This window comes from Rattus norvegicus, chromosome 8, assembly GCF_021556685.1.
Source record: "Rattus norvegicus strain SHRSP/BbbUtx chromosome 8, alternate assembly SHRSP_T2T, whole genome shotgun sequence".
Taxonomy (NCBI): Eukaryota; Metazoa; Chordata; class Mammalia; order Rodentia; family Muridae; genus Rattus; species Rattus norvegicus.
The window spans coordinates 124,066,224-124,083,744 of NC_141541.1; the positions used below are offsets into that span (position 1 = coordinate 124,066,224).

The 17,521-nt window shown below is 43.3% G+C and overlaps 1 protein-coding gene across 1 annotated transcript in view; it reads right to left on the reverse strand.

Moving 5' to 3' along the window:
* Rbms3 (RNA binding motif, single stranded interacting protein 3) overlaps positions 1-17,521 on the reverse strand; it is a 688,236-nt gene that overhangs the window by 37,503 nt on the left and 633,212 nt on the right. The window contains 1 exon segment of the mRNA NM_001401889.1: positions 15,949-15,996. Within this exon segment, the coding sequence (NP_001388818.1) occupies positions 15,949-15,996 (48 nt within the window).

A 17,521-nucleotide genomic window follows, 5' to 3' on the forward strand; every position in this document is an offset into this window, starting at 1 on the left:
ACTGCCCCCATGGTTTCTGCTTCAAGCTTATGCTTCAGTTCCTGCCCCGACTTCCCTCAATGAATGGATGGTAATCCAAAAGCCGAAATAAACTCTCTCCCCTGTTAGTCATGTTTGGGCCATAGCATTTGTCATGGCAACAGAATGTAGCTAGAACACTGGGCACTTATATTTCTGGTATGTACGAATTCCAAATTCAGGGTTTGCTATGAGAGAAAATCACAGTAGGTTAAAAACATCTCAACAGGAGTCAGTTGATAGGGACAGTCATTTACCAATGTTACGAAGACCACATCTTTATGCGTAAGGTACTTGAAAATATTAATCTCAAAAATGCATTCTAGATCTGTACGAAGGATAAGTGTAGGAGGAAGGGCCCGGTGCCAAGCCGGAAGAGAACTGAAGAGATAAGAGTAAAAGGGGAGGGAGGATTAGGGTGTAGAATGACTTTAACTGGTTGCAAACAAACTGTGTGTTGGGATGTACATAAACAAGAAAGTCTGTGTGAGCAGGGGTGGCTTTCTGGTTCTGAGGCTTGAAGCGTAACGTGGTAAGAAGAAATGAAGTTTGAGAGATTTTTCTCAACTCCAGCTTAGATGATTAGTAAACCGTATAGTTCTTACACAGAAAGGAGACCCTCATGTTTCATGATGCTGCCAGAGACCCTCACCATCCTCAAGTGGAGCTATGCTTGGCTGTAAACACCTTAGCACGGAGAAAGATCTCTATAGAGAGTCTCCAAAACCCCGAGGAGGTTTGCAGAAGAGGCTGAAGTAGACTGAAATTGTGGGTGTGGAGGGTGAAGGTTGGAAGGGTGGGATGAGGACGGGCAGGAAGTTATTGAAAACACTGGTATGCCATTTCTAGCAAAGGCAGACACCTAACCGGAGTCATGCTTGTGGCAGTTAAGGGAGGGAAAGAGAATGACAAACACCACTGAGAAACAGAAAGACACAATTCAAAGTACCCCAACAGCAGCCCCTTGAGAAGCAGAGATTGGGGGTCCCCACCCATGACATCAGGCAGAGGGAAAGTCCCCAAAAGCAAGACTGTCCGAAGAGGAGCATGTGGGTTAGAGGCAATTTATTCTGTTAGTCAGTAAAAAAACAGTAGAAGACGGACGGGAGTAAGAACATGGGAGAGCTAACATGGCGTCACACGCCTTTTATCTCATCGTTCAGGAAGCCAAGGCAGGAAGATTGTGAATTCGAGACACCCAAAGCAACATAGCAAGGCTTTGTCTCAAACAAACGTCTAAGGCAACAAACACCTGGAAGGAAGCCCAAACTGATTTAAAAGGGAAAGAGGAGGATAGTTTGAGAAAGCAGGATAGAGAGAGAATCAAAATGAATGAGCAGAGGTGGGAAACGATAAGAAGCGTGTGACGATCAGTCACTCATCTCTGCATAAAGGAGGAGACGAGATGGTTGCATTATGGGGAAAAAAAAGTGACAGGCCTTGCCTTCCAGTGGCGATAGGTTGAGAAACTTTAACACAGGGGAGGGGGCATACATATGAATGAGAGGCCCCACTGAACTGTAAGGAACTGATCTGTAGGGGGACACAGACGCTCCATTACTCTGTGATTATACCATCAGATGCCAAGTACGGGGCACTCCAAGGGTGTGCTCCCTGTGGATGCAAACCTGTGCCCCCATTGTGTGCATGTGCAAGGAACAAGTCACTCTCTCAGCCTCTCTAGTGTCTCTATCCTTTGTCAGGGCCACTCAGTGTTTGGCTGTGGTTTTTGGGCCGTATTATAATTGTCCTTGAGACATGGGAAGGATTCAGGGGAAGTCTTCTGATGGCTTTTAATTAGCGGTGGCTATTTGCGAGTTCATAATAGGTCCAATTAAACAATTTTCAAAGGTTAATCACAGTCATCAGCCCAGGTCCCCTGGTGAGAGAGTGCTGTAGAACACGGACAAGTATTTCCTGTGAACCGACAAGCCACCCTTTCCAGAGATGTGACAATGACCACAGAGCCCTGTCAAAGACAAGGATGGCCTGCTTTGCCCCTCTTGCCTGCTGGATAAGGCTGATGAAGGGGCTGGCAGTAAGGGCCTCTCATTCTCTGTTCAGGCCCAACTCAGCTCAAGCTGTCATGCCCTTAAGCCTTCCCAAGTTGCATCCAAGACTTGCTCTTTGGGCATCCCTGAGCCATTGATGGACACCCTCCTTCCTTCCCTAAAGAGTGAACCTACGTGCTTGGCATCCGTTGGTCTCTAGTCCTTGGTTTATAGTTTCCACCTTCCACCCCAAATATCTGAAATATGCAAATGTGTTTCCCCCGACTCTGGATAGTCAGAATTTAAGATTTTAAAAAGTTACATGAAAATGGGGGAGGAATGGAGAGGAAAATGCACATAAGCACGGCTACCCACATCATTGGACCTGGAGTTACAAGTGGGGCCTGGCTTGGGTCTTCTGGAAGAGCAGTTCATGTTTCTAACCGCAGACACCCACCAGAAGGTGACTGTCTCTGAACAGCTGGCTGCTGCTGCTTTCGGTACCTTTCACACTGGAATCTAATTTCCCACCCCAAGCCCTGACCTTCCACGTTTAATTTGTCGAAGTAATTGTTCATTAATGAATAAAACTCCAGTTTCCCAAATCTGGAGTCTCAAGCTCTCCCTGGCAGAGGAGGCTCTTGGGGAGGTTCTGGGCTCAGAGCAGGTACACGGAGTGATCAGAGTTTACCACCCATCCCTCTGCAGCTGTCACGGCTTTGGTGCCCACCTCGTGCAGAACAAAGGACACCACTGGTTTACAATCTGCTCAGGGCTTTGTTCCCGCTTGTAAGGGAGTGACTGGAGTGGTTGTGGCTTAGGTGTGCAGGGTGAAGGCAAGCTGGCTGATGATTCTTCCATCAATATTTAATCAAAGAAAAAGCACGAGGAATGCTCCTGAGTGCACGGTTCAGGGGAGGAAAGTTGGAGGGTCCCGATAAACCCCACATGGTCAGATTGATTACAGCAGGGCCGTCTGAGGGAGGGCAGTATAAGCAGGAACTTAGGCAGCAAATAGACCTAGGAATGAGACTCGCTTGGCGCTGATAGCTGTATTATGTGGCGTGCATCTCAGAGAGACGAATTGGTGCAGGCGATACTGGTTTAAGCTGGAAACGGAAAGAATATGCATTTAACAGTAGAATATGTATGTATATAGAGTTACCGTGCAGAAGCCAGACATAATATCAATACCTTACTTAAAATGTAGTTTATGGGGCCTGGTTTTAAGTGTCTTAATGTCAATTCCAAGAAAACACCAAAGACTGAGAGTCCCACATTAATTGATCTGGGAAGACTCTAGATGCTTCTCGCTGTCTGCCAAGATGGGAATACGTCCCTCGAAATTGGATTCCAATATGAAAAAATACCCAGAGCAGCCGCCAGCTGGTTAGAGGCCATGACCTTCTGGTGGGTATCTAATGAAGTCAAATAAAACTTAACAGCGACAGTAGATGATCAGGAAATGTAAGACGCGACTATAAGGAGACACAGTGCTTTCCGCAGCAACTAAGAGGTGTGAGGAGGGAGTCAGGGAGAACTGTGGATGTCCCTCTGTTCGTGTTGTCACTGACAGACGTTGCCACAGTCCCCACCACCCCCATTTCCACTGTCACATTAATTCTGCCACTTCTTCTTGATACTAACGGTAAGCTTATGTGGACTGAACAAGCTATATTTAGGAATATGTGTGAGTAGACACATTGTCATTCAACAACCATTGGTGAGGAAAGAGGCCTTGACTTTAAAGGAGAGCTGGGAGGGGCGCAGGGGAGTGTTTGGAGCGGGGAAAGCAAGGGAGACGTAGTTATATTGTAATCTCAAAGATAAAAAAATTAAGAATAAAGTCTCTCCTTACTATTACAGTGCTTGTTACCATTTTAGCAAATTATGTTATTTACAGAGCAAAGTTTCAAAAGTTTATATAATATCAATTAAAGCCACATACGGCAGACATGAAACTTGTTTCCAAATTCTCCCCATGCATATGTTTTAGTCCTCAAAATAATAACTAGCTACCATTTTGTCAGCTTTTTACTGCTGCGCATTGCATTTTTTCTTAGTTGTAATGTCTAGAACTTATTTATTGTGTAACTCAGCTAATAATACCATGACAATGGTAAAGAAGAGAAAATACACTTTAATATGGACCTTGGACTACAAACAGTAGAGAAAAAGAGCTGTTCTTGTCCTCATCCTGTTTCTGGCCAAGGCAGGGGTAGCCTGCTCAATAGCTACAGAATTTCAGCCCTTATCAGGGAGACAAAAAAAATATGGAATTAACCACTATAGAATTTCTTCTGCTTGTGTGTCATAAACTCTTTTCTGAAGTTCCACTTTGCTTTTAAGTTTGGATATCCCAAACACCTCCTGAGCTTAGGGAAGGAGGTCTCAATTACGTGACATTTCTTACAAACTGGGGACTCCCCGGGCCCTTTGCATAGCATGTGTGACTTCCCTCATGGTTGTGTTTCATGGGCTTTTACTGACACTTAAAGCCAGGAGAAGCAAGCTGAAGAAAGTGTTAAGAAGTCTCCTTGAGAATTAATTATGAAATAGTGGGGCCCAGAGTCGTGGGCAGCCTCTTGAGTCTGCACACATTTATTTCTGCATTTAATACCGGATGCTTTCCCGTTTTTACCTACACGTATGTGGGTGGCTGGCACCACTGTGTTGTGGAAATTTCACACGATGAAGACATCACCATGGCTGAGGTTCCTCTTGCTTCTCCCTGAGCTTTGGCAGCACCGAGCTTCTCTTAACTCTTTGTGTTTCTCCCAGTTAGTGTGTGTGTGTGTGTGTGTGTGTGTGTGTGTGTATGTGTGAGTGTGTGTGTGTATGTGCCTGGGTGTGTGTGTGAGTGTGTATGTGTGTGTGACTGTGTGTGTGAATGTGTGTGTGACTGTGTGTGTGAGTGTGTGAGTATGTGAGTGTGTGTGAGTGTGTGTGAGTGTGTGTGTGAGTGTGTGTGTGAGTGTGTATGAGTGTATGTAGTGTGTGTGTATGTGTGTGTGAGTGTGTGTGTATGAGTGTATGTGTTGTGTGTGTGTGTCTGTGTGTGTGTGTGTGTGTGTATGTGTGAGTGTGTGTGTGTATGTGCCTGGGTGTGTGTGTGAGTGTGTATGTGTGTGTGACTGTGTGTGTGTGAATGTGTGTGTGACTGTGTGTGTGAGTGTGTGAGTATGTGAGTGTGTGTGAGTGTGTGTGAGTGTGTGTGTGAGTGTGTATGAGTGTATGTAGTGTGTGTGTATGTGTGTGTGAGTGTGTGTGTATGAGTGTATGTGGTGTGTGTGTGTGTCTGTGTGTGTGTGTGTGTGTGTGTGTTGCTCCCATAGTCTAAGAATTAATCCTGGAGCCTTGAACATGCTAGGCTGGCATTCCACCACTGATTAATATATTAGCTCCCCTTACCTTATATCTTTAAATAGGAGTTAGTCTTCATAGCTCCATGCTGAAGCTATCAGAAACTCATAAAATTAAGGGTAATATAATATAAAGCACAACTTAAAAGCAGGAAGCACACAGGAATTATTAGTACATGCCCGAGATCCCAGTACTTAAGGGATAAGAGTCAGGAGGATTGAGAGTCAAGGCCAGTTGGAGCTACATAGTGAGACTCCATGTCTTAAAACCAAACAAAAACAAACGCACACCTCAAAGTCACAAACGTTAGGAGGAAGGAAGCAAACAGCCAACATATCCTACCTACTTCCAACTGCCCCAATGGCCCACAAACCAAGGGAACCAGAGAAGGTTCTTCATGCTACACTGTAGATGCAAAAGAAATCTGTGTATTCCTGCAGTGAGAGACACAGGCTGAGCCTCCTGGTCTCGGGTGATTCATTCCTTCTTTGAACAAGGGACGTAGAGTACAAGTACAGACAAAGACTTCTGGTGTCGTGTGTCAAGGGAGCTGGCAGCATTTTAAAATGCCGACACCGTCTACCACTCCTGTAAGAAGGGTTAAGACACTCCATTTTCACACACCGAAAGCCTTGCCACAGGGGCCCACGATCAGATGGTTCTGGCTTGTGACTGTGTGATAAACTAATTTTCCACAGAGTCTAGAGAAATGCTAACGTGTCTGTTAGTGGCGTTGCTCCAGTATCGTGTGTCTCCAGACTGCCTACAGCTAGGGTTACCTCACAGTTGATTCACAGCTAGAGTCTCTCACCAAGCCCCAAGTGCGGAGTCCTTACTGTTGATTAGAAATGGAACTGTGAGCTTTCCACACCAGATATGTGGCTCGGGCACACGTAGCTTCTCATTTCCAAATCCATTTTTGCTTTGAAAGCCTTCCTTTCCTTTGTTGCCTCTTGCGTGCCCTTCTGTAGATATATCTCATTGGGATGTAGTGTCAAAGCGAGCTAGCTCTGACCGGCATGGTGGGTGACACCTCAGCTGCTTACCTCATGCTTCAAGTCAGTGCTTCCTGCTTGCTGAAGGACTCCACTATGAAACCTCTGTGCGATGCTGTCTACACGTCTATTTGTCTACTGTGTCCCCAAGGAACACTTAACTTTGAGTGCTACACAGAAGACAGCCAGATCTCCATCACTCTACAAAGTGGTTGGTTTTTAAATGAGATACCGGTAACCTACCTACTCCCTCAGGGTGCCCTCAGCGCTCAAAGAAGCAGTTATGCCTGGGTAAGCCACAGCTAGTAGTGGTAGAACCATGTTAAGTGGTAGACATCATGTCTCTTCAGATGTCTTAGTCTCTGCCACTCTGGACAAAGATGTTGATTTTAAAGGAAGGTATTTCTTATGTCTTACAAAGAATGTCAGGGACAGAGCTTAGCATCAGATACTATGAAAATAGACTGAAGAGGATGGGGTGGGCAACTTAAAAACTTACAGCATGTAGACTGGTGAGCTGACTGTTGTTGTAGTAATAAATGAAGTGTCTGAGTGTGTGTGTGTATGTGTGTGAGTGTGATTGTGTGTGTTTGTATGTGTGTGAGTGTGATTGCATGTATGTTTGTATGTGTGTATGTGTGTATGTGTATGAGTGTGTGTGAATGTGTATGTATGTGTATGTTTGTGTGTGTTTGTGTGTGTGAGTGTGATTGTGTGTGTGTTTGTATGTGTGTGTGATTGTATGTGTGTTTGTATGTGTGTGAGTGTGAGTGTGTATGTGTGTGTATGTGTGTGTGATTGTGTGTGTTTGTGTGTGTATGTGTGTGAGTGTGTTTGTGTGTTTGTGTGTGTGTGTACCTGTTTGTGTGTGTTATAAGTGTATGTGTATATGTGTGAGAGTGAGTGTGTTTGTGTGTTTGTGTGTGAGTGTGTGAGTGTGTTTGTGTGTGTACATGTGTGTATGATTATGTGTGTACGTGTTTGTGTGTGCGTTTATGTGTGTGTGAGTCTGTGTATGTATGCGAGTGTGAGTGTGTTTGTATGTGTATGTTTGTGTGAGTGTGATTGTGTGTGTGTTTGTGTGTGTGAGTGTGAGTGTGTTTGTGTGTGCTTGTGTGTGTGTTTGTGTGTGGAAGTGTGTGTATGAGTGTGTATGTGTGTGTATGTGTGTGAGTGTGTATATGTTTGTGTGTGCTATCAATGTGTGTATATGTGTGTGAGTGTGAGTATGCTTGTGTGTCCGTGTGTGTGTACGTGTTTGTGTGTATGAGTGTGTGTGAGTGTGTTTGTTTGTGTATGAGTGTTTGTATGTGTGTGTGAGTGGGTTTGTGTAACTGTATGTGTGAGTGTGATTTTATGTGTGTTTGCGTGTGTGAGTGTGTTTGTGTGTGCGAATGTGTGTGAGTGTGTTTGTGTAAGTGTATGTGTGTGAGTGTGTTTGTGTAAGTGTATGTGTGTGAGTGTGATTTTGTGTGTTTGTGTGTGTGTGAGTGTGAGTGCTTGGGTGTGAGAGTGTGAGAGTGTGTGTGTGAATGTGTTTGTGTGTGTGAGTGTTTGTGTGTGTGTCTGTGTGTGTCTGTGTGTGTGTATGTGTGTGTGTGGGAGTATGTGTATGTGTGTGAGTGTGAGTGTGTTTGTGTGTGTGTGTTTGTGTGTATGTTTGTGTGGTATGTCTACATGTGTCTGTGTGTGAGAGTGTGTGTCTATATCTATGTGTTGTATACATGTGTGTGTCTGTGTCTATAGGTGGTGTGTAGTTGTGTGTGTGTCTATGTGTTGTGTACCTGTGTTTCTGTGTATTTTGTACATGTGTGTGTCTGTGTGTTGTGTATGTATGTGTCTGTGTCTTGGGTACATGTGTAACTGTGTCTGTGTATTATATACATGTGTGTCTGTTCTGTGTTTGTGTCTGTGTGTTCTGTTTTTGTGTCTGTGTGTTATGGGCTTCTGTGTCTGTGTGTTGTGTATGTGTGTGTCTGGGTTTATGTAATATGTACATGTGAGTATCTGTGTCTATGTACTGTGTACGTGTTAGTGCATGTGTGTGTGTGTGTGTGTGTGTGTGTGTGTGTGTGTGTGTGTATTGTGTATGAAGGCCAGAAGTCAGTCTCAGAGCTGTCCTTCCTCAGGATGCTTCTACACTGTCTGAGTTGTTTTGGTTTGACTTTGTTTTCGAGACAGGCTCTTACAGTGTACCTGAAGTTCACTTACTTATTCAGCCTGGCTGGCTGCTAGTGAGTCCCAAGGATGTACACGTTTCTGCCACCTCAGAGCTGAGATTACAAACACGTGCAGCCACGCCAGGCTGATAACATCGGTTTGGGGGAATGAGCTCAGATTCCCTGTTTGCATGGCAAGTGCTTTATCAACTGAGCCACTTTTCGTAGACTCTTGTAAGTGAAGCCTAAGGGAACGTAGCTGTGTTTGCCTTTATCTGCATGATTCACCCATGCTTCTGTGGTAAAGACATTTGGCCCTGAGGAAGTTCTTTACTGTGTGGACTTTCACAGATACATCAGACTGGGCACTAAAATAAAGTGTATGAATTTGCACATCCCAGTATATCCCCAGGGGAACTGGTGCAAAAACCTTGCATGTCAGTGGATAAAGTACATGCCTTATAAGCCTGAGAATGAGAGATAAGATCTCTGTGTCCAGGTAAGAGTGGTGACCACTCGGCATTCCAGTAGATAGGGGAATGATCAAAGTAGGCACTGGGCATCAACTTTGCTTCTACACACAGACACATACACATGTACACATATACACACATATATACATATACACACATTCACATACACGCATACATATATATACATACACACAGGTACAGATATATACACATGTATACATACACACATACATATATACACACATGTACACATACACACATATACATACATACACACATTCACATACACACATACATATACATAACACATACACATACACATACACACTCACACTCACACAAACACACACACTCATGCATAAACATATACAGCCCCACAAAACCAACATGCCCACCCCCACACAAACAAACAGACAAACAAAACCACTGAGCTAAACAACAATGGTTTTCATGTGTAAGGCGTGTCTATTGGCTTAATCTTTCTTGAGAGGAACTCACTTGACTAGGTCACTGAAACCAATATTCCCCAAATACACCAGAAGGGACACGATGTCTTAGTTTGCATATACCTATGTGTCTAATTCTTGTAACATATCATATTTAATGTGCAGCCTGCTGGGCAGACAACTAATGACCCCTGTCACCCCCTGGACCATGTGTTCCCTCACTAGAAACTGGCCTTCTGTTAGACTCTTCCCTCCAAAGGTAATGAGCACACTCTGGTGCCCTGTCCTGGTTCTTCACAGTAGTGTACAGGGCCTGCGGATATCTGTTGCGAATATCCAAGTGGAGCAAACGCCCCCTCATTACAACTTATTGCGAAGAAAGAGATGCAATTACTCAGTCTAGTTCAAGAAATGCCCTTCCTAACATCAAAGAAGCACACAGTGTTGGAGGGGAGAGAGGAAACTGACTTCTAAGGGTGGCTTGTGGGAACACTTATAACTGTGTCGGGTCTCTTACAGTAAACATAATTTAATGGTTAATTGTTGCTAATTGGAACTACTAATGGACCTAATTTTTAATTAAGGGATGAGATGGAAGTCATTTGGAATTAGCTCATGGAATCCAGGAGAACACATGCTGCCCAGAGCTTGAGAAACAGCTTTCTTCTTTCAAGAGGCTTCAGTGCTCTCTCCCAGCCTGTGGATGATATGGGGAGTCTTCAAAAGTAATTCTCACCCAAGGGGGGACAGCATGAAGCTCGGCTCCAGCTAAGCATCACTGTCTGCACCTAAGGATTCTTCTCCCATGCAAATATGTGTCCGTCGATAACTAGCAGCGACCGCAAAGTCAGCTGTGTAGGGCTCTGCCTTCTGTTTTGTTTGGTGTGATTTGGGGTGAAGGCAGGGAGACTAAGTCCCACGATGCAGTTCGGGCTGGCCTCTAACTGCATAGAGCAGGTTGATATCTAACTGCCTGCACAGCCAGGCTGGCTTCTAACTGTCTACGTGGAGCAAGCAGGCCTGTAAGTGTCTGCATGGAGTAGTCTGACCTTGAGTTCCCAAGTGGAATGGTAACAAGCCTGTCCATCAGCCTCCACCATAGTCGTGGTCCTCTGTGTTATGCGTAACTCCGTGTGCAGAAATCCAACATCAATGCCTCATATTTGGTTGATAGGTTAGGACTTGTGGGTGCCTTTCTGGGAATCCTCCATAGAGAGTGATCATTACCCATTCCTCTGTTTCAGGCAATCTACAAAAGTCTATGGCAGAGACTGAACACAGGGTGCTCACATTCTGTGCTTTTCCCCACTGCCTTCCCCTTCCCATGTCTCAGGTTTAAATGCAGACCCACAGGCATCCTGGTAGAGGAGGAAGGACTTTGACTCTCCCTTAGACACAGTCTTTTCTTGAGTCAAGCCAATGTCATTGAAGAAGATGAAACTCATTTACACATTCTCCCTAAATTTTATTTTAGAAAGGAAACTCGGGGAACATCTGGGAGGAGGGAGTGGAAATACTCTAAAAGCCAGAGGACTGGGGAGTTCGCCTTGGGATTGTGTTTCTTAGTCATATCAGAAGCTACACCTTAGAATCTCAGTAACACGACCACCCTTACACGAGCTGATCAGGATGACACCGATGAACATGCCAAACTGAGTGGGAAAAGCCCATGAGGCCTCAACACTACACAAAGAATTACATGCTACCAGGTAAAGCAGTGCTCTCCCCCAGGGAAGAGCACACCAACTGGCTGTCCAGTGGCCAGCGGTCAGCCCTGAAAGCATATGTATATGCAAGTAACAGTATATGAACTAACAGTTCTATTTTCAAATGTAGACATATATGGAAATACATATATGCACACAATAACAACTGATGAAACGAATAGATCAGGAATTTGAAGTAGAGCAGAGAAGGGTCTATGAGAGGGTTTGACAGTGGGGGAAGGGAATATTTGAATTAAATCATAACCTCAAAAGTAGACAAATGAAATGCAGGCTGTATTAAGGACGTGTGGCTATAGTCATCTGTCTGCTAATTGAGGTGACCTGGTGTCATGGTTTGTCTATGCTCAGCCCAGGAGGTGGCACTATTAGAAGGTATGGCCTTCATCCTGGTAATGGAGCCAAATCCCATGATGGTAACCCCAAACTCCACCACCATAGAAAGATAGTGGTTAAGATAGATACACACATTGAGACAGCGATTAACCTCTCTACTGGCATTGCGTAGACATCTTAAAGTCAACGCACTCAGCAGAGAAATCGGCCTTCTTCCCAGCAAATGTGATCCTTCTCTGCTTAGCTCCTGAAGAGTAGAATGGTGGGCCATGGAGTTGTGGGAGTTGAAGACCTATGCTTTCTTAATTTGATGTCTATCCTGATACTCAATTGGTTACAATATCCAGGGTATTCCAAACCCACCACTTATCTATCACAAACTCATTAGCAGTCCATGTCATGGTCATTCCCAGAATGTGACTACTTGCCACCACGATCTCTTCCCTGGATTCCTTAGTGTGTTTAGCCCTTTTCTGTTTTTTTAGGGTTGTTTTGTTGCCCATTTCCCGGACATTCTCCATCCTATAGGTAGGGCGACTGTGTCGTTCTCCAGTTCTAAAGACTTCCATTGCCATCAGGATAGAGCTCAAGTTCCCACACCTGACAACCCTGCTACAGCCAATCTACTTTAACTTCCTAATTCCCTGTCTCTCTCCGTGTCTCCGTGTCCTGCTAAGCCATCTGCAGCTTAGCAAACTTTCCATCCCCTGACCATGCAAGCCCCAGGATAAGTTGGTTCCTTGGTCTGGAACTCTCAGCTCTGTTTTCGTTGTTTGTTTGTTTGTTTGTTTTGTATTTTTGTTTTGCTTTAAATATTTTATTTGTTTTGTTTTTGCTTAGCTAATTCCCATGTGTCTCTGTTTCTACATTTAGAGAATTATTTTCCTGGAACCTTTCTCTGACCTCTGCTAGTTTATGTCCATTGTTTCTTTTTGTACCAAGGTAATCTACTATTTAGCAGACACTATTTGAATACTTTGTTTATGCCGGGATCTGTTCTAAGCATAGTGGAGAGCTTAACTTAATCAATGCTCACAACTACCTCAGGTGATCAGTATTTCCACAGATTGGTAATGAGTCACAGGGAGTTCGGTAGTCCCCCAAGTGCCCACAACTGAAAACCGATACAAGTAGCTTCTGAACTTAGACCTTTTACTTATGATGTGAACAATCAGTAGTAAAGGATTTACATTGTTGAAGGAAGATGTTTGCAACTAATGCCTTTCGTTCCTAATGGGAAGTTCTATTCCCATTGGTGAACGCAAGCTATCGTATGTTACCAGCAGAGATTAGATAAAAACAAATGAACAAGCGAAAAACAGATGACACATGACTGAACAAGCAATTCTTACTCAACAGGAGGATCAAGCAGACCTTGCTTTGATGAATGTCAATGCTGTATTTTGTGTTCAAATCTCAAATGACCGGTTACCATTCAATACCCCCATACTGTTCCCCATCCTAAGAGTTGATGTAACTTGTGCTCTATGCTTAATAGATCTCCTGCTGTAGTCTATCTGGTAAACCCCATTCAGCTTTACTGGTCCTTCTCCAAATGCACTTCATTTGTTTGTATCTCAAATCTTCTTTCTACATTCTTGTTTCAAACACTATCAAAAGAAACAGCAAAATAAAATTGAACTATGATGTTGATTTATTTTTTACTAAAGATGGGCTTTCTATTCACATTTACACCTTCATTACTTAGCGCAGTACCTTGCACCCAGAAACAGACTGAAAATGTTTGAAATATTAATTGAACAAGAATAGCTTAGGTTCTATCTCCATGGATAATTAAGTTAATTTCTTGAACTCCAGTATAGTAAGCAATTTGATTGGCTCACACACTGGCAAAAGCTAGCTAGCTAAATCGCTCGATACTGGTGTGTTGGGATATTTGGAAAAGAGTTATTACCTTATCAGACTCAGTTTGCTTTCCTAATATGATCAATAGTTGGACAAAAGATACTCAGTTGGACAAAAGTCAATCAAATTGTCTACAAGTCAGTTAACAACAATTTATTGAAACTTTATCTACCTCTTCTTGGGCATAAGTCTGAGGAGAGGATAACTGTACAATACGCCCAACCACCATGCACATCTCCAAAGGATGAGCACTGTGTAAAGTGGCCTGAAGTGTGGTTTTCCATGTGTCCTTTTGGTCTCTTCCTTCATACATCACTAGTGGCAACTTAATACATCTCTTACTGACCACATATCATATTGGTGTGTGTGTGTGTGTGTGTGTGTGTGTGTGTGTGTGTGTGTGTGCAGATGTGTGCACATGTGTACAGGCACAGATATGCATGAATGCAAATGCATGTAGGGATAAGGAGACATCAACTGTGGATATCATTCCCTTGGAATTCATCCACATTTTTTATTAAGGTGGGGTATTACATTAGTATGTGGCTCATTTATTTAGCTAGATTGGCTGGCCTCTACCTCCCCAGTTACAGCATTACTGTGTGTCTGAGTTTTTAATGTGCACGCTGTGGAACGGAACTCAGAGACTTCTCCTGTAAGCACTCCAATGGCTGAGATGACTCACAAGCTCCAGATCTTGGGTTTTAATTTTCCTATGTACATTTATTTCTTATCCCACAAACACACAATTACACGCTTAAGTTTCTTTTAAGGCATTATGTTTAACTAGTCACTTGTCTGCTTGACAGTTTCAGTGGAATCATACAGGAACTCCCAAGGTAAAGCACTGGGTTTTGTTTTTGTTTTTGTTTTTGTTTTTGTTTTGTTTTGTTTTTTGCCAATATTGATTAGTTTAGAGGGGAACTCATGAGCATAAACACTTCCAACAATCGGTTTGCAATTTTCATTATGCTGTGATGTCTTTGTTTGTGTGTGACTATCTTGTTATATTCATTAACACACACACACACACACACACACACACACACACACACACACACACAGTCTCACCATATAGCTGCCTAGAAGTCACCACGTAGACCAGGCTGGCCTTGAGTTTATTGAGATGTGCCTACCTCTGCCTCTTGAATTCCTGGATGAACGGTATGTACCACCAGTGCCAAGATTCACAGTGTTCTTAAAGATGAGAGAATATTTGGTTGAGGGGTTATCTGTTGTTATTATTAATATTGGTTAATTATGAGGAGTATATGCCTTTTGTCATACAAAGAGGCAAAGGTTTAAAGACAGTAAAAGCTATAAATGGCAAACCAAGTCTCCTCTAGAGAGTCACATGTTTTAAATGCAAAAGACACATAAAAATGGTAGGTACCTGACGTTTTAATCAATAGCAATGGAGACCAAGAGTACCAAAGCAATGTCAGCCCTTCAGTCAGGAACATCACAGCTCTGATATGTGTACAGCCATGCAGATAACTAAAGAAATGTGTGGACGGGAGGACACCCTACCCTTAGAGGCTGCATCACTAAAGTGGAGGGGCCTTGGGTGGGACACTCTTCAGTGAAAGCTGTCTTCTGCCTGCCAGGCTCAGCTGCCCCATGGGTTGTTCTGGGCACTTCCTGAACGGGGCTTCATGCAGTCTTTGCAATGACCTTCTTGGTTCAATCTGAATGTCTTTAACCATCAAACGTGCCAGAGACTCAGTCTCTATGCTTGTTACTCTCTTCAATTGGTTAAAATAAATGAACAAAAATCAATTGTCTGTTTTTTTTTAAACTTGTGTCCATTTTCCTCTTTCGACAAAGCACAAGTGAAAGTTAGGATGCATTTCAAAAGTTTTTTAAAAAGCACCGACTTCTTTACACACATATGCTCAGCTCCAAATCGCACCATTAACATTTTCAAATCAAATTAAATATTGCTAACTGAATGCCAAAGACTCTCACGTATCCTCAAAGCAACTTCTGCTGCCTTGCTGTGAAAATGGAAAAATCAGAAGTGTCTCTTTCGATATCCAAATACAACATCTTAGAAAAGAACTGAAGTTTTTGATTCATTCAACAGCTTTGTGAATACACACATCAGATCCTGTCCTAGGAGCCAAGCAAACACAAGGGATAACTCTGACTTCTGAGGGATTCTGGTCTCTAAAGCAGCGCTTCTCAATCCTTTATTTTTATTAATATGTGCTAGGTTTTTTTTTGACAAATGTAAAATCTTTATCCTGCTTGTCAGAAATTCTGATGACCTTGTCAAACCACGAGACCCACTGATACACAGAACATTGACTAAGTCTTCTGCATATCTTTCATAGGCAAAGCATCTCAGAGATCTTACTTTTATTGTAAAGACAGAGTATTTATTTTCTAGACATAAAGCCAGATTGTCCTAGGAAACAGACTCATAACTGCACACCCCTCCCCTTGCCAAAATGAAATGCAAACTTCTCATGCCCGCCCCTGTTGAGAATCACTGCTTTGGAGAGTTTTGGAGAAAACCAGGCAAGCTCCATCTCTCCCCTCCAATTAAGTCTGAAAGGAATTAGATTTTCCTACCTGACACAACAGCTGGTGAAGTACCATAATTCTGTCTTGGGATTGAATCTTGGAATGAAAAAGAGCATGAGAGAGATTGCAATGAAGTCCAAAGGAAAATAAAAACAGAGTCTTAGCTTTACAGGTTGGAAAAGCCAAATGTGTGCCCCACAGTCACCTGCCCCCCACCCCCTTTCTGCAAGCACTCCAGGCATTGTGACTCTAGAGGACAATTGATTCTTAGTCTCCAGGCTGTGCATGCTATGGGGACCCGTTGGTCTCAGAACATCACCACCTTCCTCTTGGTCTGTTTGATTGCTCCCTTTGGGAGTTGATGAGAGGCTCTTGCCCTCCCCAGATGTTTTAATAGTTTTATAAGACAACCCATCTGGAGGCCACCCAAGTGTGGTAGCTATGGAGAATAAAAGAAGCAACTTGAGAGGGGATTAATAAATATTCTTCATATTTACACCACATGGGTTAAATGTGTTATAAAGCCTGTTACTTTTTTTTATCATCCTGACCTGGTACAGAGAACAAAACACTTCCTGCCCCAGGCCCAGGAACCTTGTGTGTAGCCACCAAGGCTAGCTAAGGCTAGATCTTATGAAACAGAGGATGGATGGCTATTTTCAAAGTGTCATGATATTGGATGTCGCGAAATGTGGAGAAGTGAAACTTCAAGTAGGCCTTGTAAACCTGGGGATGGATGTGTGTGTGTGTGTGTGTGTGTGTGTGTGTGTGTGTGTGTGTGTGTATGAGGGAGGATGTTGGAGACTATATCAGGAATTTTAAACATGACAGAGGCTTTAGCTTCTGCAACTCAGCCACACTCTTTCTGTAATGTTTTTATTAGTACATTGCAATTATATATAATGATGGATTTACTGCATTCCAACATGTGTACATGTAACTTCTGTCACGTCCACCCACACCCTAGAGCCCTCTCTGGCTCCCTTTCTCATACCCTCCTACTTTTCTTCCCATTCCTAACCAGCCCTTAGCCAGAAAAGTGGCACAGAACCTGTGGTTGCAACTGGCCTTCTAAGAACCGAGAACAATGAACCCACCCCCAGCTCTCTGAAAAGATGAAGGCATCAGTGGTAATATGTCAATTCCTCTTTCATTCACATGACCCATATTGCACTTTAAAAGCATAGACCTCCCCTCAAGTGTACTTTTTTTACGCACTTAGTAACTTTTCATTCACAGGTCCACCTCCGAGTTTAATGCCAATCCTTCTTTGGAGGAAATGGCGGGTCAGAAGAGGGCTGTGGACGTTGTAAATCACATAGGGTGGGAAGAACAAGCAAGCATTGCTCAGACTTCAGATGCAAAGAAGCCATAGTTAGGAGTGGCCTGACCTCAGCGAACAGACCAGCAGCCTACTGACTGGCCCCTCAGCCCCACTGTGAAGTAGGGTCACTTTGACAGCAATTCCAAAGATGTTGGTAACGGTGATCTGAGTTCCTTGACATCTTTTCATAAGACTTCAAGTTTGTATTCAAAACTTAGGGGAAAATGAGTTAATATTTATACCATGTCATAATATATACATATCTGTAATTATGAATAGAAACATAGACGCTAATAT